This window comes from Gouania willdenowi, chromosome 15 (assembly GCF_900634775.1).
Source record: "Gouania willdenowi chromosome 15, fGouWil2.1, whole genome shotgun sequence".
NCBI classification, from domain to species: domain Eukaryota; kingdom Metazoa; phylum Chordata; class Actinopteri; order Blenniiformes; family Gobiesocidae; genus Gouania; species Gouania willdenowi.
The window spans coordinates 4,679,481-4,700,503 of record NC_041058.1 but is presented as its reverse complement, the minus strand read 5'-3'; the positions used below and the strand labels follow the sequence as shown (position 1 = coordinate 4,700,503).

At 35.2% G+C, this 21,023-nt stretch overlaps 2 protein-coding genes across 2 annotated transcripts; both read left to right on the top strand.

Annotated features, from left to right (window-relative positions):
• The first annotated feature begins 1,334 nt into the window (after nt 1–1,334).
• mtrf1l (mitochondrial translational release factor 1-like) lies at nt 1,335–9,531 on the top strand. The gene is made up of 9 exons (XM_028467891.1): nt 1,335–1,378; nt 3,199–3,619; nt 4,552–4,631; nt 4,760–4,864; nt 5,162–5,240; nt 6,247–6,410; nt 7,498–7,615; nt 8,207–8,343; nt 9,166–9,531. The coding sequence occupies exons 2-9, from the start codon at nt 3,271–3,273 to the stop codon at nt 9,376–9,378; spliced, it is 1,245 nt and encodes a 414-aa protein (XP_028323692.1). The 5' UTR covers nt 1,335–1,378; nt 3,199–3,270; the 3' UTR covers nt 9,379–9,531.
• A 761-nt stretch (nt 9,532–10,292) lies between these two features.
• desi2 (desumoylating isopeptidase 2) lies at nt 10,293–20,996 on the top strand. The gene is made up of 5 exons (XM_028467899.1): nt 10,293–10,780; nt 14,313–14,385; nt 15,239–15,332; nt 17,057–17,198; nt 20,181–20,996. The coding sequence occupies exons 1-5, from the start codon at nt 10,733–10,735 to the stop codon at nt 20,475–20,477; spliced, it is 654 nt and encodes a 217-aa protein (XP_028323700.1). The 5' UTR covers nt 10,293–10,732; the 3' UTR covers nt 20,478–20,996.
• The last annotated feature ends 27 nt before the right edge of the window (nt 20,997–21,023 follow it).

Below are 21,023 nucleotides of genomic sequence, written 5' to 3'. Positions count from 1 at the left end.
GAGGTCTTGCAGGTTTTCTTGCCATTTTTCCTGCATCACTGGCTTTAGTGTGTGGTCTTCCACAGGGGAGTTGATCTCACACCCAGGCCTGGAATGTGTTTGGTGGCTCTTTCAGTGAAACCAGACAGTGAGAATGTTGGGGGATGTAAAACTAAAGCTAAAGTAATGATAAGATGAAGGATCTCAACTCTGTCCCCAAATGTGTCCTTTACATTAGTTTTAGTAGCCTAAGAAACATCAAAAACTTGGCAAATCAAATGACCTGTAAATATGTCAACCATATTAAAACCAGCTTTTATTTGAGACATTTACCTTCTTTGGGGTTATTTTGGTGTAAAATGTGGGTGTAGGGTGCTTATGCGTAACAGCTCAGAGGATATTTCCCTCTCAATACAAGCAATGATTTACATGTGAGAAAAGTGGATTGTTTTGCCACCAGTCATGTTGGTAACACTTTTTAGGCTTGACCTCTTGATCTGTTGACTTTATTCCATTAAATATCAAGTATTGCTGCTGAAAGCATGTCCCATTTTGTTTGTTGTTGCACTGAGAAATATGTCACATCAGATCAAAATGGGGAAAAGGCTCTAAATGTTCTTCTTGGCTCTCGTTAATTTTTTATTTTATGTTTTCTCTGAATAGTCTTCATTAATTTGTTGCTTTTCCTAAATGTATATGCCTGTTTTTCTTGTTTTTTCCTGTACAGAATATGGTGGCTGAGATATGCAAAACAATTTTACAAATGCCAAAAGAAATTTACATTTTTGAAAACATTTTCCAGAATTATTTTTTTTTTTGGGGAGGGGGGGAAATACAAATAACAAAACAATTAACTCAAAAGTGTTGAAACAGATGTGTGTCTGTGTTAGAGTAAAAGTGTTTCCATATTTGTAAATTCATTTCAGCATTTTTAAAAGTGTTGTGGTATTTTCTAAGTTGTTTTTTCCCTCCGGTATTTGTAGTGTTGCAGTAATTTGTAAATTTGTTTTCAATATTTATAAATTTGTTTTTAGTGTATTTAAAAGCATTATGGTATTTTTTTTTAAATCTATTTGTAGTATCTATAAAAGTGTTGCAGTAATGTCTTGATTTGTTTTCAGCATATAAAAGTGTTTTGCTTGAAAATGTAAAATTTGTTGTCATTTGTAAAAGTGTTTGGCCACCGTAACAGATACTGATAAATAAATGTTTTTTTCAACCCTAAATAAACTTGACTTGATGGAATTTGCACATTGCATGTGGAGATGGAGAAAAAACCATAAAAAATTATAAATAAAATGAACTAATTTTTAATTTACACTCCAGGCCGGAAGTTGACGCTGTTTTACCGGAAATGGAAACATTGACTGACGCCGTCAACATGTCTGCGCCCTTGATGGTAAGAAGCCTGTTTCTCTTTTTACACAGAGTTATTTGTCTATAGACTGTTTTTAGACTTTTTAAAAAGCTGCATATTTAAATCGAATAGGCAAACATCCAGATGGATTATGTCAGTGTGGTCAACTTGAGACTATTTCCCATGTTCTATTGGCCTGTGGATGTTATTCTGTTGAAAGAAGAACGTTATTTAAAGAACTTTCAACTCTTGGGCTGACAGTGTTTTCAATAAAGTCAATATTTGCACCAAGAACAGAGTCGATTTTAATAGATAAGGCAGTCGTGAGGTATCTTCAATCTTCCAACCTCTATTTGAGAATCTGAAATGGAGTGACTCTAAGTGAACAGAAGAGGGCAGCATTACGCTTCTTTTAGTGTACAGCCTGCCGGAAACCATTAGAAGAAGAAGAAAAAGAAGATAATAATAACAATAATAAATATACTGTAATTGACTAAATTTGGGCTTTTCATTCACTATTACTGCGCGGGGTACGTTTTCCCCCCTCATTTTTATTAGTTTTGGATTTACAGAAACGTTTTTTGCTTTTAAATTAGGGCTGTTAAGGTTGAAAACATCTCTGTTTGAATGCCAATTCTTATACATCATGGGTTAATGGCGTGATGTATACATTTTCTGTCCAACTTCATTTCTATCAGTTAATTAAAAGGTTTAAATGCATAAAAATATAGAATGTATGTAGTACCTTAGTATATACAGTATGTACTACTTAATGTTAGTTCAATTATATTGTATTTGTTGTTGTTTGTACCTCTTTCATATTGACCAAATTGGTTTGAAATAAAGTTGAAATGAAATTATTTAAATGTATAATAATAAAGAAAAAAATATTACCTATCTCTAATATATTCTGATATTTAAAGTAGCAAAATATAATATTTTCAACTACGAGTGCTGTTGTGAAAAAAATACTCTTAATTCCATTAAAATAATTTTTTTCTTCCCTATTTGTAGAGATTTCCTAATTTTAAAATGGCAGTGCCGTTTCAATATACAGACATTCTATCCGTACGCTGCGCCCCTCATTGGCCAGTTTAGGTCACGTGACTAACACTAAACCTAACCCTTGAAATAGTTGTAATGAAGGGTTAGAACTTAACCCTAAGACGCTACGTACGTGTACTTCGGTAAACATACTACGGTAATAGCACCGGGGGTTGTCAGTACGGCAACCGTACGAATAGACACTTTCTTTTAAAATATCATAAATTTATATATATATATATATATATATATATTTTTTTTTTTACATCATAATATTGATTCATACTTTGTCTGATGATGCTCATATATATTAAACCTTGGCTACAGGATGTTCAAATTGTGTCAGATCTTTAATATTGAAAGAAAACAAAAAAAAAACTGTTTTTATTCAAGATAAAATCCCTAAAAATATTTATTTTATTTTTTATAATTATTTTTGTTTGAATGTTGGACTTGAATGAAGCATGCACCCGAGGTGTATTACAATTACCATTTTTTCTGTACTATTTGGCATGATTTTCTTTTTTTTTTTTTTGCAGTCCAATATAAAATATCAGAAAGAATATTTTTTGACATCATAATATTCATGCAAACTTTGTCCAATGATGCCCATATATATATATATATATATTGCATTAAACATTAACTACAGGATTGACAAAGGATGTCAGATCTTTAATATAGAAAATTGAAGTTGTGTGTTCTTATTCAAAATAAAAATGCTTAAAAAATGAGAAGCTTGTGGTTGAGTCATTTAATGTAATAAATATCAGTGGCAAACCTTTATTAAAGTCATTCTTGTTTGTTGTTTTCCTCAGGTGTGGTTGCTGAGTGGCAATAGGAATGATCCCAGCTGAATTACAGACGGAAAGCTTTTATCATCTGTTTTCATGATGGCCTACAGACGAATTGTGAACCTTGTAAAAGGACATGAGGCTCTCTTTCATTTACGAAAAGCCAGATTTGAAAACCAACTACGTGAGAGACCCCGTAGAGCTCTTCATCTCAGCACACCGTGGATGGTGAAGCTGCTGTCGGTGGAGGAGCTTTTTGCAATGAGCTCTCTGCAGGAGCATCTAAAGAAAGTGGAAAACGACTACATCAGGTGCTTAGGAACAGTTAGCAGCAGCAGCAGAGAACAGAAGATCAACTCCAACCTGCTTGTTCCGCTTGTCCTCACCATCAGGGAACTGGATGCAAAGCAGAGGGAAATGGCTGAGACAGAAACACTGTTGAAAGGTCAGACGGAAAATATGCAGAGTGGATCAAACCTTCTACAGTTGTGTTGTGTAATTGGTCAGTGGTTCTCAACCTTTTCAGCCCACGACCCCCAAAATAAAAGTACCAGAGAGCGCAACACAGACATGAACATTCACGGTCTATAAGGTGGAACAAAAATCTGTGATAACCACATCTATTTGTTTATCTGAATAATATCCACTGATATCCAGGAAGTTTATTGTTTTTTGCACCCTAGAATATAGTCATCTTAATGATGTAAATCATTGTTTTAATCAGAAACAAAATGGGTAAAAGTGGCCAAAAATGATTGAAAAGGTGGTGAAATGGAATTTTAAAATCCACAGAAAGTGGTTAAAAGTTGCAAATTAGAGTGCCCAAAAATGGACATAAAAATTAGTTAAAAAAGGGTTTAAAGTGTAAACATTGGCTTAAAAGTAACAATTATTAGTTTAAACTGGCAAATAATGGGCATGAAAAATCATGAATGTGGTTAAAGTGGCAAAAACAAGTATGAAAAATGGTGAAAATAGATCAAAAAGTGACAATAATGGGTCAACATATGTGACATTAGGTGGAAAAATGGTGGAACGGGTTTACAAGTGGCGAAAATGTTTTGAAAGTGGAAAAATGTGCAGAAAAGGCATTGAAATTTGATGGAGAAGTGGCAGAAATGGGAATAATGTAGGAAAAATGCAAAAACATGACAAGAAAAAGTGATGAAAATACGGCAAGTTTGGTGTAGTTGCAGAAAAAGGGTATGAATAAGCAAAAATAGCTAAAATAGTTTCTGAAAGGCATCTGGCAACCCTCTACCATTCTCGCGACCCCAAATGGGGTCCCAACCCCAAGGTTGAGAACCCCTGTAATAGTCAAACAATAGGAACATTTTTGAGCCTATAAATCAGTTTTTTTTTTTTTGCTTTTCAAAGACGACGACCCAGCCCTCAGAGAGCTGGCAGTGGCAGAGAGAGAAAACTGCTTACAGGACATCCAGGACCTCAGACAAAAGGTTTATTATTAATATTATTATTAGTCTTTTACGTAATAATAATACAATAAAGTTTAAACTAACAGAAGAGAAAAATGTCTGAAGCACTAACCATGTTTGGTGGTGGTGGTGTTGTGTTAACCAATCAGATCCTGCATCTGTTGATCCCAGCAGAGGATGATGATCTCAGTGACCTTGTCCTGGAGGTCACGGCTGGTGTTGGAGGTCAGGAGGCCATGCTGTTCACAGATGAGGTTCCACAGTCATTTATTATTATTAATATTATTATGGTTGTTGCATGATGAACTCAATGTTGAACTGAATTTAATTGAGTTCTTTTAGTTTTCACCTTTTATAACTGTTTCAAGTGTTTCAACAACATTTAAATATCTTTCAAATGGCCCTATTTAAAGGTATTTAAGCTGTAAATTAAGCAACAGACTTCAGTATCAGAGTGGTGGATGAAGCACAATCTTGTATTAAAAAAGTAGAAATCACATTATATCTGACCATGTTATCACTGATATCATTTTTCCCTGTTTCTCCTGAAGGTGTTTGACATGTACCAGGGCTTTGCTCAACATCACGGCTGGTCTTTTGACGTCCTGGAGCACATGAGCAGTGACATAGGTTAGTAGGAAACAAACCCTAATTTAAGGTTTCAAGCAGTATTATTATTATTGCAACAACACACCATCAGTAGTGTAACTGTAATCTGTCCCACAGGATCTTAAATCCAGCTATTCTTTATTAGTGATAATATCCTCCATCCTCAATCAATCACTTTTAAAGACCTTTGTGTTGTGTTTTTCTTTCATATGCATGTGGTGAAAAAGACAATACTTTGTTGGTCAGACTTTTCCTGTGACATCTCACAAATAAATACATATTAAAGAAATAGTTACAATAATTCTTATCAATTAAGTGTGTATAAAGGATTTGTTGGATGTTCCAACAGCAATTACTGAACAAACCAGTGGACTGATGGGAATTCTGTTTCACTAAATACATGATTTTATAAATAAAATTATGATAAAAAAAAATTTGAATTTTCTTAACTAATAAAAAATAAACAACAAAGCCCCCAAAGCCTAAGTTTAATAGTATTTTTTAAATGTTTATTTTATGGTAGTAGGTATCGTAACCCTTTAGAGATTTGTTTGCATATACGCATCGTGAGTTTAATCAATTGAAGTTATGAAAACGTGATTTAAATTACTGTAAGAATAACTGTTAATTATATACATTTGTATTATTATTTATTTAATTTATTTCTACTGTAATGTGTGCACTTTGTTTAATCCTTATTTAATTAACGGTCTTTTACTTAATTATGTGTTTTCTTTGTTTATTGTTTCTTCTTTTCATTTGAAATATTTCTCGAGTCTCTGTAACAAAGTAATTTCCCCCTGGGATCAATAAAGTATTTCTGATTCTGATTAAGACTAAACTACATTTTTTGGTTAAAAACTCAAATTAAGATTTAAATCGAAACTTTTCTTCAAAACGACAAAATTAATTTAAAAAAAAAAAAAAAACAAAAAAAAAAAAACATTTTTCCTCACTACCATCTGATGCAGATACACAAAGGGTAGACAGATGTTTTTCATTTATTTTTTGAATCATTTATAACTAGGTGGGTTACGACATGCCTCAGCTAGCATCAGCGGCCCCCAGAGTTACAGAAAGATGAAGTTCGAGGCAGGTGTACATCGTGTTCAAAGGGTCCCCAAGACAGAGAAACAGGGACGGATGCACACCAGTACGATGACTGTGGCTGTGCTGCCCCAACCCACTGAGGTAAGACAAGAAAATCAGCGCTATAACTAACATTTCTGCATTTTGATAGAATGGGATGATGAGCAAATGATCCATCTGAGGGGTGTTCCAGAAAGCAGGTTATGTTCAAACTTATGTTGGGGCTCAAATGAGTTAAACTCTGAGTATCCCATTCCTGAAGACGAGGTATGTTCTTCTCTCCAGGAACTGAACCTGCTCACTGGCAGGTTTTGTCTAAGAAACCCTGGGTTTCTACTTGGCTCCGCCCACCCGAACACCACTTCTCAGAACACTTTAATGTTCCTTGACACTCGTCTGTGACCACACATTTAGGATCACACACCACAGACGTGCTCACATCATAACAAACGTTGTGCCGCTTTACGGTAGTTTTCTTTTTCACATTGTGGATGCAGAGTATTTATGGAAAGACACTGAGACGTTGATCTACATCAAAACATCTACTGTGAAGGGGAAAAAGTCAATTTTCATAGTTTGAAAGTTACGGTGGCGCAGCAAATTAAAGCTCCGCTCTTAGGAGAGTAGGGTTGGGGGTTTGACTCCAAGCTCAGTCATCTCCCTCTGCTGCTGCCACGGGTCTAGAGACACATTTTATTCAAATTTTTAAATGGTTGTCACGTCACTGAAGTGATGAAGCCACCAAAAAGTGCGACTAATGATGGGCGATTTAAGCGACTACAGTCGCTGAAGTGGTGTTCTGTGTGAATGCACCTTTAGAACAGGCTCATATTCTACAAACGTCGGCTTATTTCACTCATAGGCGTGAATAAATTGCTCTCTTCTGGGTGGTTGCCATGGCAGCTCATGTAATCTTTGCTCCATTGATGATGGCTTTTTATTGCGCATGCAATCAACCCAGGGTTGTATCATACCAGCTGTAATGGAATAAGATACCCAGAGTTTCCCATCAACGGGCTATGTTGACCTAGAGTTTATGGATAGACTCAGAGTTTGTTAACCGTCCTTTATGGAATACCCCTCAGATGTAGTTAGTTTGTGTAGCACTAAATGATTCGCTTAAATTACCAGAACCTTCTCTGCTGTTGCTCCATCCAGACAAATAAATAACTGTTTTTGTTTGTGTCAGATATCTTTCACAATAAATCCAAAGGACTTGAGGATAGAAACCAAGAGAGCGAGTGGAGCTGGAGGTCAACACGTCAACACCACAGACAGTGCAGTGAGAATAGTTCACCTTCCAACAGGTAAACAACAACCACAGCTTTTGGTAGAGTTTAGTCTGCTCTACATGTTCAGTTTGATCTTATCAGAAATACAGTATTGCATTATTTGTTCACAACAAAAGCTCAGTTTGTCACAGCATTTAAAGGAGATTGTTATAGCCTGATATGTAACAACAACCCAAAATGTTATAAAAAATGTTCTAATTAAATGTGAAATGTAATTTAAAAAAAAAATTTAATAAAACTGAAAATGTTAAAACTGGTCAATAATGTAAAAAGATGCTGAGCCATAGAAATATACACTTTTTACCTTTTTTTTTAAAAATATATAACTTTATATGTATATGAGCAATTATAAGCCTTTTAATCCATAAATCATTGACTCGCTCACTCTATAATGTTATAAAATTATTACAATATTAGAGAAAAAAATGTTTTACCTGCCCCATAATGTAACGTTTTGCGTTTTATAACATTTCTTTAATTACATTTTGGGCTCAGCACTTTTGTTATATTATTGACCAATTATTACATTTTAGGTTTTATTAAGTTTTTTTTTTTTTTTTAAACAATATTTGGCTGCTTATTTTGAATCTGTTCTGTGTTGCTCAGGCACGGTGGCAGAGTGCCAGCAGGAAAGATCACAGCTGAAGAACCGAGAGAAAGCCATGAAGGCTCTGAGGGCCAAACTGTACACTATGAAACTGGAGGAGGAAACCAGCAAACGCTACAACCAGCGCAAAGTACAGGTGAGACTCTCACATCAGACGTCAGCAGAAAAAAAAGCCCTGGAGGGGGCGTGGTCTGATCTCTGATTCGATTGGTTTGTGGAGGATTTCCACAAATATCCATGGAGCAAATTCCCGCAAGTTCATTTTGTCTTTTTTTTTTTTAAATAATATGGTATGAATTAATTTATTCAGACAACTTTTTTCAGGAAATTTACTTTGAAATTCACTTTGATCTCCTGAGATGTTTCGACTGCCAACTTCCTCAGAGGCTTCTACTGATTGCTTTGATGTTTCTTTACAAGTTGTTTCTGGGTGTAACCAACTTGAGAGAACCAGAAAGAACTCATAAAGACACATTAAAGTGATAAGTAGATGCCTCTGAGGAAGACGGACAGTCGAAACATGTCAGGAGATCAAAGTAAATTACCTGAAAGAAGTTGTCTGAATAAATGAAACCTTAACATATGAGTGATGCAAAGCATTCAGTTTGATTTTAGATGTTAGATTTTTACACAATATCAGTTGGATTAAATATGATTACACTACAACGTCAGATCATATTTACAGAAGTTCAACAAAGTAAGTCCAATTCTGTAATTATGTGGTTTTCATTGGCTTTGATTAATTTAAAAAACCATCAACTTGGTTTTCAGCATTATATTTACAATGCTTTGTATTTTTCATTATGTCTCTGAAGAGTTAAACCCTTGTGTTCTTTCCTTTCCGGTAAATTCTAATAATTAAACATTGCACAAATTGAGATAAAGTAAACCAAGTCTAACATTGAGAAAAAAGAGCAGAAGAACTAAATTTGTTCATTTTTTTTTTTTTCTTCTCCAGATCGGCACCAAAGGCAGATCAGAGAAGATTCGCACCTATAACTTTGCCCAGGACCGCATCACAGACCACCGGATCGCCATGACGATACACGATGTGCGTGGCTTCCTGTTGGGGGAGGATCTGCTGGATGAGATGAACTCGGCTCTGCAGGAGATTTCTAATCAAGAGGCTCTCATAGATGTGCTGGAGGAAAACAGTCAGGGCGGCTCATGAGTATTGAACAATCGTAAAAAAAATAATGTATGCGAAAAGAATGTACATTTTATTTAAATAAATAAAACCACACAAGTATGTCCTTTTTTTTTTATATCTATCAAACAAGGTGTTCTTATGATTGTTGCCATGAGACCAAGGCTTTGATTTAAAAAGGAAGCCAAAAGAGATAATGCATTTACTGCTGTGATAATAGATATATACAGGATTAATGTATTTTGAAGGAAAAACACTCCAATAAAAGAGAAAATGTAGAATGAGATTTTTTTTCATAATGAATATTGTGTTTTCAAAGATAAATGTTTGTCTGACGCAATGGTTATTACACATTTGTGTGTTACTGATGAAAAACTAATAAACAATAAATGCTTATGAGACAGAGGCAAGCTACAATGGCCTCATGTAAAGGACTTTCAATATTTGCGAGTGGTAAAATAACCCAAAGTTCTTCAAATAAAAATGAAGTTGCATAAAGACACAAATAATTTTATATGACAAGAAAGAGTAAGCTTTATACTATACATTAAAACAGACCAGATTCTAGTGCACTTGCTGAGTTCCATTACTCACACACATGCATTATTATTAAGAAATAAAATATTACATGTGTTAATTTACTCATCACTAAAGTTGGGAAAAAAGAAAGAGAGCTACAAACTAATTTTATAAAAACATAATTATATCCCTAATACGCTGCCAATGCATGTCTTTAAGGGGGGGGGAATCACATTTAAAGCAAAACTTGTGCTTAAAATAAATGTATTGCAAAGTCAGAATGAGAAAGTAATGTTTTCAGGCATAATTACATAACAAAACATGTTTTTGAAAAAAAAATACATAACTAATGTAGATGTGCACTACATTACCCATAATGCTTAGAAAAATTGAGGTTGATTAAACAAATGCGGAGTCATCGAGCGGCTTCGTTCGCCCACTCTCACTCCAGTGAAACCGTTAGCCATTGAAAGAGGGTGAATCAACACGGTATTCCCACGGACTGTACTCGATATTATTTCAACATTATGTCCTTCCACTGAGGTACGGCGCCTGGGAGGATGTGTACAAGTGTTTTCAGAGCCAAAGTGCCGCCTGGAAGACATAAATTCACTCGGTAACATCGGCTTTTTCTGAGCCCGACCACCGCAGCCACCGAGCGGCTTTAGCTTCAGGGTCTGTCCGCCGCTGCAGCAGCGAGGCTCCGGACAAAGCCACGCAGATGTTGGACGGTAAACAAACCCCGACGTTTTTATCGAAACTAAAGCCATCAAGCTGAGAGAGAAAGAGACAGAGAACCAAGGAGTGGGAACACGGCCTGGTCCCACAGAGAAGAAGGGACGGACAGGAGGAAATCCTGATGCCAGTGATGGCAAACGAGCCGATCATCCTCAATGTCTACGATATGGTACGTAGACAAACAATAGGACACATGTCTATTATTAAAGATAAAAAACAACCTACATTTAAATCTACAAAAGTACAGATAACATCAGTTTAATGTTAGTTAAGCTCAAAATCACTGTAAAATGCACAATATTGATCATAATACGTAAAAATGGAAAAAAAAGTTAAAAAAAAAAAAAAACACCCAAAACATTTAGTTTATTCTTGTGATTTAATCATAAGATCAGGATTTATTCATTTATTAATAAGTACACAACAGTTTTGACTAGGGCTGCACGATTATGGCCAAAATGATAATCATAAATATTTTGATCAATATTGTAACCACGATTATAATCACAATTATTTACAATGTTAAGGGAAAAAAAACAACCTGTTGTTATTACACTATTTTAAACAAACAAAATGTGTCCAGTTTACAGTGCATAAGGAAGCTTTAAATAAGAATTATACCAATTTTTATTTTTTATTTTTAATTATACCAAAGGCTAACGAAATAAATACATATGTACAGAGTGCAGAGCTCATATTTTATATGTAAATATTGCAGACAATCATATTTATTTAATTGTGGCAACCAAACTCATGATCACCATTAAAATTTGATTAATTGTGCAGCCCTAGAGTAATCTTTTCTTTTTTTTTTTTTTTTTTCCATTTAAAAACAAAAAATGCTTATTAAATTTGATTTATCCTCACCTGGTTGCCTTTATGAATAACATCACTTTGCTAAAGTAATGCATGTATATGCTCAGATCTGCTATTATTCAAATATGATTATTACTATGTCACAATCACAACACCCTATGGATACAACTGTAAGAATTTTAGAAAATGTAATACGTTAGAAAAGTGTGTTTGAAAATGTACCAGTTTTCTACTTTGAAAATAAAAAAACAAGTTCTAAAAATAAAACATATTTAAGGCAATCTGTCATGGTGGTTATAATAGTGCTGGGCGATATGGACCAAAACTCATATCTCTATATTTTTTCTCAAAATGGCGATATAAGTCTTGATATTTTTAATACCAATAAAATCTGACCAGAAAGACAATTCTGGGTTAGATTTGCTGATGACAAACACACAGACACATTTATTAACAAACAGCTGCACAATATGTGCCACTTTTGGCTTTTTATCCTCAGGGACAGCACGTATGAGTGAGTTCTGTAGTGTTGCTTGTTTAGGGGAAGGTCTGGGTTGGGACGCACTCAGTAATCCATCTAACAGTGCTTTTCATGCTGTTCTGAGAAGTAGCAAAAGCAGCGACTCCTAAAATGAGTATTTTAATGCAAAATAAGCTATTAAAAAATATATCGATATAGGCAATATTGTAATTTTCTATTTCGCCAAAATAGAAAACTCGATATATCTTGAATCTTGATATATTGATATATGAAAATGTGCTCTTAAAAATAGAAATTTTACCTCAATCCTACTCATAACACACAGGGAGACAGTCACAAACACAAATTCAACTCATATAAATGTGAGAAACCTAAGTTCCTGAAAATAATGGCCACATTTGAATTATATATTAACAATAAAAGCAGTAGTGAGGTGTAATAAAATAAAAGTTTTTTGTTGTATCAAATAAAATCCAAGGATTGAAGTTGAAATGAATAAAAACAGAAAAATTGCACAAAAACACCTTCACTAACAGTCTTTATGGTCCACCACTCAGTCTTTCTCATCTTTCTCTATACACGGTTATCTTTTTCAGGCTCTATTTTTTTTTTTTTATCATTTTGCAAGCAAACGCTGTGCTTTCCACTAAGTACTTTACACTTAGGTGAGATATCATCATAAAGCTTATAAGTGGTCAGTTTAAACAGAAAATTATTTTCTGAGAAGATTTGAAACATCCAGGAAGGAGAAGAAATGAAAACAGGAGATTTAGATTCTGATGGAGTGAGAGAGAAAACAACCTATAAACAACTTAACACAATTAAGAATTGCCAAATTAAATAAGAAGGACCGTAACATCTCTGCTTGATAAGACTATTAGGGGAAATGTTGTCATGGAAAATAAGCCCAATGTGTGGTTTATGTTTGACGATGTTGGACTTCCATATCAGGAATGGGGCAGTGGTCCAGCTGGTGGAATTTCAGTTCAGTGGGAAAACAGTAACTGGTGGTGAACCATGTAGGTTCTAGTGTGTGTGTGTGTGTGTCTTTGTTCCAGAGGGAAGCAGAGGTTGACTCACTGTTCTGTCACCTCAGCCAGGCTGACTCAGAATAGAAGGAAGGCAACGTAGAAGTGAGTCAATGTGTTGACGAATCACAGGTTGACATGGATTCCCAAAGGTGGAAATGTTTGATTAACACAATAGCTGTGATTTCTTAACTCTGAAAAACCTTAAGAGGAGCTTTATTCTGAAATAATGTGAATTATTCTGATATATTGTGAGTGTAGTAGGTGAAGGATCATATCACAGGCTGGTTCAGCTTGTGTTAGGGATTTTTTAAATTTATTTTTAATATATTTTATTGCTCATTTACAATATAGCAGAAGTGTTCTCCATCCAAACGACATAGAAAGGGGCTAAACAAACAAGAATTATACAATAAAATTGAAAAAAGGAAGAAAAAAATAATATATAGGTTACTATTCCATTTCATAGATATCATTATCACAGTTTTGATGCTTTTTGTGTGAATGAGGGACAAAGTCTTGATATATATTTTTAAATTCACAAAGAAATCTCACAAATATGGGAGAAGACTTATTGAAGTTACACGTCACACTGTATGTAGAATTTACCATATTAAATCAATATCATATTTATGTTCAAAGTACATACAGCAATAATACATTTACAATTAAACTGAATTAATTCTGCGCTGTAAATAATTTTCCATTTGAGCCCAAAAACCAAGTGAATCAATAAACACAATAATAAAATAAATGTGTAAAAGATTCTCTTTAGATTTTTGCCCCTTAACGAGACGTATCGGCTAATAGCCAATTTAAGTTTTTTAGGACTTAATATAAGTTTTTTAGAAGTTTAAGAGACAAACTTCATGGTAAGATCTATTTTATAGGTCAATGGAGTAAAAAGGTGTGTTTTACACTTCAGCCTTTTCATTTAACTGCATTAAAAGGCTGACAAGAAGGATCCATAGACTAGAAGGAGGATGGAAGTTTGTGATGACAGAACACAGTCGTGTGAGTGTGTGAAACTGCTGCTCCTAAGGTTAACGTTGATGCAGACATGCTTTCCTTTTTGTCCATTCAGCCACTAAAGCCAGCCTGGTCCACTCTCGTCCCGTCGCCACTAAGTGGATTTTCTGGGCAGGTCTAAGTGCTTTACTCTGGCTCTAATGAGGCTGCATTATCTGTAAACCACCTGTCTGCCTGTGCCTGCTTTACAGCAGTGACGGAGACCAGTCCACACTCTTTGATCAAGGTAGACACAGGCAGGGAAGTCTCTCTGGACTCAAATCCAGCACAAAATCAGACCCTGTGGTAGTATTTTCAAAATAAAGCGAGTCCAAACTCCTAACTCTGTCATCTTTCACTCTCCTCAGTACTGGATCAATGAGTTCACCAGCACTCTGGGTATCGGGGTCTTTCACTCAGGGATTGAAGTCTACGGAAGAGGTGAGTAAGGTTTCCCTTCCCTGGAGTACGACTCCATGACTATGTTGGAAATGTCACAATCTGTACTACACACTACAAACTCAATGACTACAGTATATACTGTCTACTATATACTATTAGTATGGTTAGGAGGATTAGTATGTTGAGCGTTCCCAATGAAGTATACTTCCAAGTTTCCTAAGATGCATTTTGAACCTTCAACGACAAAAACCTGAAGCACACTAAATATCTACGTTGATTCTCCACCTTTGAAAGTTCTGAAAACATTTTAAGTGAGAAAGTGACCAAGTAGAATATCAACATGTGCTCGTTTGATCCATAAAACTCACGGAAACAAATTTAATTAACAAACGAAAGCATTAAAAATATTGGGTTCTATCATTTTTATTTAAAAATGATAATCATAATATTGATAATGGAAATTATCTTGATTAGAACATGAACTGAAAATACAAAGGTCAGTCTTTGTCCCACACCATACGAGAGATGACCAGAAATGACAAAAACTATCAAAATAAATCTATTTAGGAAGCACTAAATACAGTTTCTTAGACATTTTAAAGAATCCCAAAGTAATAATAATTAGTTATCACTAATTCAGTCCATTGTGCTCTATAGTTGTTTTCCATAGTGTTCTGAGCAAAATGATGTAGTTTGACAAAGAAGGTACTTAGATTCAGAAATAAGAGAAAGGGGGAACTTGAGCCAAAAAAGTTTTAAGAATCACTATTTTAATGTTAACACACTAGATGCTAATTTTGATGTCAGACTTAGTATGAGTAGTAGATTAGTATGTGATTTCTAACACAGCCCTGGTTTATCAACAAGGTTAATCTTTCTCTGTTGTGTGCAGAGTTTGCCTACGGGGGTCATCCGTACCCATTCTCAGGGATCTTTGAGATAACACCAGGCGAGGCCACAGAACTCGGCGAGACCTTCAAGTTCAAGTGTGTTCAATAACTTTAGAATGTATAGCTATGTGTTTTCTATTGTTGTTTTTCACTTTATATTGTTGTTTATAGCACTTTGAGATTTGTCAATTTAAAGAGCCCAAATATGTTAAAGTTTCATTTATTCAGAGAACTGTTGTTAGGAAAATTACTTTGATATTGACTTTAAAATTGACTTTGATCTCCTGACATGTTTCGACTGCCAACTGACAGTCTTCCTCAGAGGAGTCTGCTGATCGTTTTCATGTGTCCTTATGAGTTCTTCCTGGGCATGACCAGAAATAACACATCAAAGCGATCAGCAGACGCCTCCAAGGAAGACTGACAGTCTGGAGATCAAAGTACATTTCCTGAAAAAAGTTGTCTGAATAAATGAAAACTCAGCATATTATTTAAAAAAAGAAGACAAAATGAACTTGCTGGAATTATTGTGAAGTACCCTACAAAGTAAAATGCATTATTATTATTATATTTGTAAAATAACTATAATTCCTAAATGTGTTTTTTTTTTCTTTAATTAACCCTGCGTTTTACACTGAAAATCTCTGCAGTGGTTTTTGTGTGTGAAGCAGCAGAGCAGCCAGGGCTGGTCAATATGTCTACGTAGAAACTGCAGTGGCTGCTGTATTACTTACTTCTGCTCTAGTTGATCTGCCCTGCAGCTTTACACAGACTCCGCCTTTCTCTCACACACTATGCATACATACAACACACTTATTTAAAGTCTCCATTCAGGCCGCTATGCATAACCTAAACATGACTCATCATCAGGGGTTAATGACTAAGTGAATCTCTGTCATAGACCTGCATTGGTTTGCATTTTTGTCTGTCGCAATAATAATTATGTGACTAAATTTTCAACGTGTATCCTACTCTGGTGCTTTTAAATCACGAGCACTGAAAAGAAGCAGCTGGGTTTTTTCCTTCTATGCACGTGTTCATAAAGTGCGGCTGAATCCCGCGTAATAATACCAGCAAGTTCATTGTGTCTTATTTTTTTTAAATAATATGTAATTGTTTAATTTATTCAGACAACCCTTTTCAGGAAATTTACTTTGATCTCCTGACATGTTTCAACTGCCAGTCTTCCTCAAAGGCGTCTGCTGATCGCTTTAATGGGTTCTTGTGAGTTCTTTTTCATCCCAATGGCTCCTTTGATTCAGTTTTTGTGTTTGTTTCCTAACAAACTCGTAAGGAAACATCAAAGCGATCAGTAGACGCCTCCGAGGAAGACTGACAGTTGGCAGTCAAAACAAGTCAGATCAAAGTAAAATTCAGAGTAAATTTGCTGAAAAGATAGTCAGAATAAATGTAACTTTAAGATATTATTGCATCCATTGTCATCCATTGATTTTTCAAATGCACTGTTTTTAATCGCAAAAATCAAAAGGTAACATATTAGCTTCTTCTGAACGCTATTGCAGAAGTAAAAACCTTGTATGTATTTTTATTTTTACCATAATGTTTTCTGTTACAACACATCACTTACTGAGAATTACCTGCTACATTTGACTTTTGTTTACTTTTGGCCTGACTTTAAAGTGGCTCCTCCCAGTTAGTCTGTAGTCTATGAATATTACCTAAGAGCTGTGATCAGCTAAAATCAGCTCATAAATCCATCATATAAGCCCCATTGGCTCCAAACAAAGACGTGTTCTCCATGAGTCATCATCATCAGTGTATTAAAACATCAACACGTGTTCCTGTCTGTCGTTCTGTAGAGAAGCCATAGTTCTGGGTAGCACCGACTTCACAGAGGAGGATGTGGAGCGCATCGTGGAAGAGATGGGGAAGGAGTACAAAGGGAACGCCTACCACCTCATGCACAAGAACTGCAACCACTTTTCCTCTGCTCTCTCAGAGGTACACACACACACACACACACACACACAACCCTAGTGGACCAGTTCACATTTACTCCTCACATTCGTTCCACTATTGCCATCTTCTATTAAACCAGAGATGGGCAACTTTTATCACAGCAGGGGCCACAAAAATGTGATTATTTCTGATCTGGGGGTCACATGATGGGGAAATCAGTTTCAAATTGGCCATTTTTTCCCCCTCACCCCTCCTCTCCTCCTGTTGTTGATCCCTTTTTCATCTAAATATGTGGGCGCCGCAGATGGCTGCTCCGATGTGTTGATGTGTATTCTTTCGCTGCAACTACCAAGTCAAATTCCTCGTATTGTTCTAAACTGTACCTGGCCAATAAAGCTGATTCTGATTCATGTCAGCATTTAGAATAATAATCGATTTCAGCATTAACACAGGAAACAACAAAGGGTTTGTGTGTTTTTGTTTTTGTATGGTACGTCATTTTCTATGTTTTTTGTACTTTTTCGTTGTCAATATTGTATATTTTGTTGTCATTTTGCATTTTGGGGTAATTTTTGCATGGTTTTGTTGTCATTTTGTGTATTTTCTCAGTTTGTTGTAATTTAATATTTTTGTTGTAATTTTGGAATCATTTTTGCTGACAGTGTTTTTCTATTTTGTTGTCATTTTGAGTTTTTGGAATATTTATTTATTTATTTGGATGTTTTCAATTCTTCTTTTTTGTGTTTTTGACGTCATTTTGTATTTTTGGAGTACCTACACACACACACACACACACACAGACTTCACAGAGAAGGAAGTAGTGTCTTTACAGAATGACTGGACTCCTTCCTTATACATAAACTGCCATCCCTCCTAGAACACATGATGTAAGGTGAACTTTATGGTTACTTTGGGTGTGTGTGTGTGTGTGTGGTTTTAGGCAGTTAATCCTTGTGTGTTTAATGAGAAGGGAGTGTTACAGTTTGAATCTAGCTCTGAAAACAGGATTAAGACATTGATGCGAGCCTCAACATGCAGAGCCACAAAGTCAGCTTATATTTTTTCAGATTCTTTTTTTTACGCAGCATTGTGATTGAAGATAATTATTGATGAAGGATTTAAGAAATCATGGCACTACAAGATTAAAGTCGGAATATTAAGAGAATAAGCTTGTAATTTTATGAGAATAAAGACATATATTAATAAATCGTAATTTAATGAGATTAAAGTCATCTTTCAAGATAAAGTCGTAATATTTTGACAATAAAGTTGTCATTTTTTTAGAATAAAACTGAAATACAAACAGGATAATTTTCAAAATATTACGACTTTAATCTGATAAAATTACGCTGTTATTGAAATATTTTGACTTTAATGTCATAGTGCTCAGATTTCTTTTTATTTTAGTGTGGGCCTTAATACGTCGTTGTATTTGGATTCCCGAGTATACACAAATCAAACAGTCAGGAAAAGTTTATTTTCCTCTTTTTTTATGCTTCTGATTAACTAACTAACCTTTTGTTTTTACTTTGTTTGTCGGCATTTTTGAGTTAATGATCTTGACTTGTCAAGTTGTGAGTATAGATTTATAATCTAGAGCGTTCTGGTTGTGCTGGTCTATTATTCCGAGGGGATTTTTAGACCCTAATTTGTTGCTATAAGTATAAAATATTTCCTGGAATGTTCTTTCTTTCATTGTTACATTTTTTTTCTATTTTCCACAAAGTTATGTATTTTTTGTTAGTTTTCTTTTCTTTTAATATTGACTCTTTTTTTTTTTTTTTTTTAAACCTAAAGTTTTATAACAATTTAAATGAAGGAATTTGTAAATATTTGTTTTTCAACCAATGTTGAAATGTTTGTTGAATCTATTGTTTAATATTATTATAAAATGCTGTTTGTTGTGCAACGTACTGTTGTTTGTTCTATATTAGAAAATTGCAGTAATGTATTTTATTTGTTTAGAAGGGACAATGCATATTTATCAACAATTACAAAGTAGAATATACATGTAAATATAATGTTTGTAGTTCTCCCAATATTTTATATCTATTTATTGTACATGTAATATCCGACCTTTTAGAGCATCCAATTCGACCCGCAGAAGACAGTGAAAATTATAGAGAAAACATGAATTATTGTGTAAATTACCAAATTTTGAAATTCACAAATTCAATGAACCTCCACAATATTTTTAATGGACTTTTCCCCCATGCTTATATCACATGAATACAGTATTTTTTTGTCACAAATTTTGGAAAGAAATCTACATTAAAAATAATAATAATACCGTATTTTTCAGACTATAAGGCGCACTTAAAATCCTTTCATTTTCTCAAAAATTGACAGTGCGCCTTATAATCGGGTGCACCTTATGTATGAAATTAACTACTGTGTTTCAACAGACTGAACTGAAAAAGTGTGTATTGTTCTGTACTTCATGTGTTAAACCTGAAAAATGTTGAGAGTTATTGTTAATGAGTTGAATAAAGTTTGACTTATCTGACTATTTTATTTTGCTTAATGCGTCTTAATAATCATAATAATAACAAACCGGTGCGCCTTATAGTCCGGTGCGCCTTATAGTCCGAAAAATACGGTAATTCTTCAAAAAATTCAACAAAATTTCACTAAATTACACAAAAATTGGTCACAAAATCAAGAATTTTTGAAGTGAAGATCCTACAGGGAATGATTTTGGAAACTGGAGTGCAATAATGTGGTCTGCAGTTGGTTCCTGAACTAAAATGAGTCCGATTCCCCTGATTTAATGGGTTAAATTTAAAATCCTCTGCAATTGTTTTGTACTTTGTAAATTGTTGCATTATTATTATTATGTATTTGTATTATTTTGTATATATTTTATTTATGTTACTGGTGTTTTCTATTTTATTTTTTGATACTATTTTCTTTTACTCTATTTATTCGTCCTAACATGGCACTCTGGGATGTTATTTTGTTATGTACATGTTATGAATCCAACAGTAAACGTCTGATCTGTACCATTGTCTTGCTCCTGCTCAGATCCTGTGTGGCAGGGAGATCCCCCACTGGGTCAACCGTCTGGCCTACTTCAGCTCCTGCGTCCCGTTCCTCCAGAGTTGCCTTCCCAAAGAGTGGCTGACCCCTGCTGCCTTACAGTCCAGCGTGAGCCAGGAGCTCCACGCGGGTGGGGGGAGCGAGCTGGAGGAGGCGGAGGACGCCGCCGCCACCGTCTCCCTGGCGTCCATGTCGCCCTGTTCGCCCTCGTCCTCCTCCAGCCCCTCCTCCTCCTCGTTCCCCCGACACTCCCGCCACCACCACCACCAGCCCCGCCGGTAAAGGCTGCAGAGGTGGAACAGGTTATACAAACATCTGCAGCCACAGACTCTATATGAGAATCTCAGCCTAAATCTGCTCCAGTGAGGAAACTCAGGTAGATTTTATGCAGCAATCAAACAAACATCCAACCTGAAATCTTTCATTTCCACCTATTTTTACCCATTTCTGTCCAGTTACATTTGCATACGACTAAAGGGGTTTTTTTTGGCTAAAGCATCTAAAGAGAGAGTACAGGCTTTCTGATGGACAAAGTGGCACTCTAAACTTTAAAGCAGACATAGGCAACTGGCGGCCCGGGGGCCACATGCGGCTCTCGGCCTAATTTTGTGCGGCCCCCAAAACAAAACTGCAAAATTGATGAGTTTGGAAGTTACACGAAGCCCAACATACCACACAAAACCTCCAGAAACACACAAAACAGCAGCAAAATTTCAACAAAAGTACACAAAGTGATAACAAAGACACACTAAACAAGCACTTAAACATAAAATAAGTACAAAAACAACAACATATACAAAATTACTTCAGAGACACACAAAATGCCAA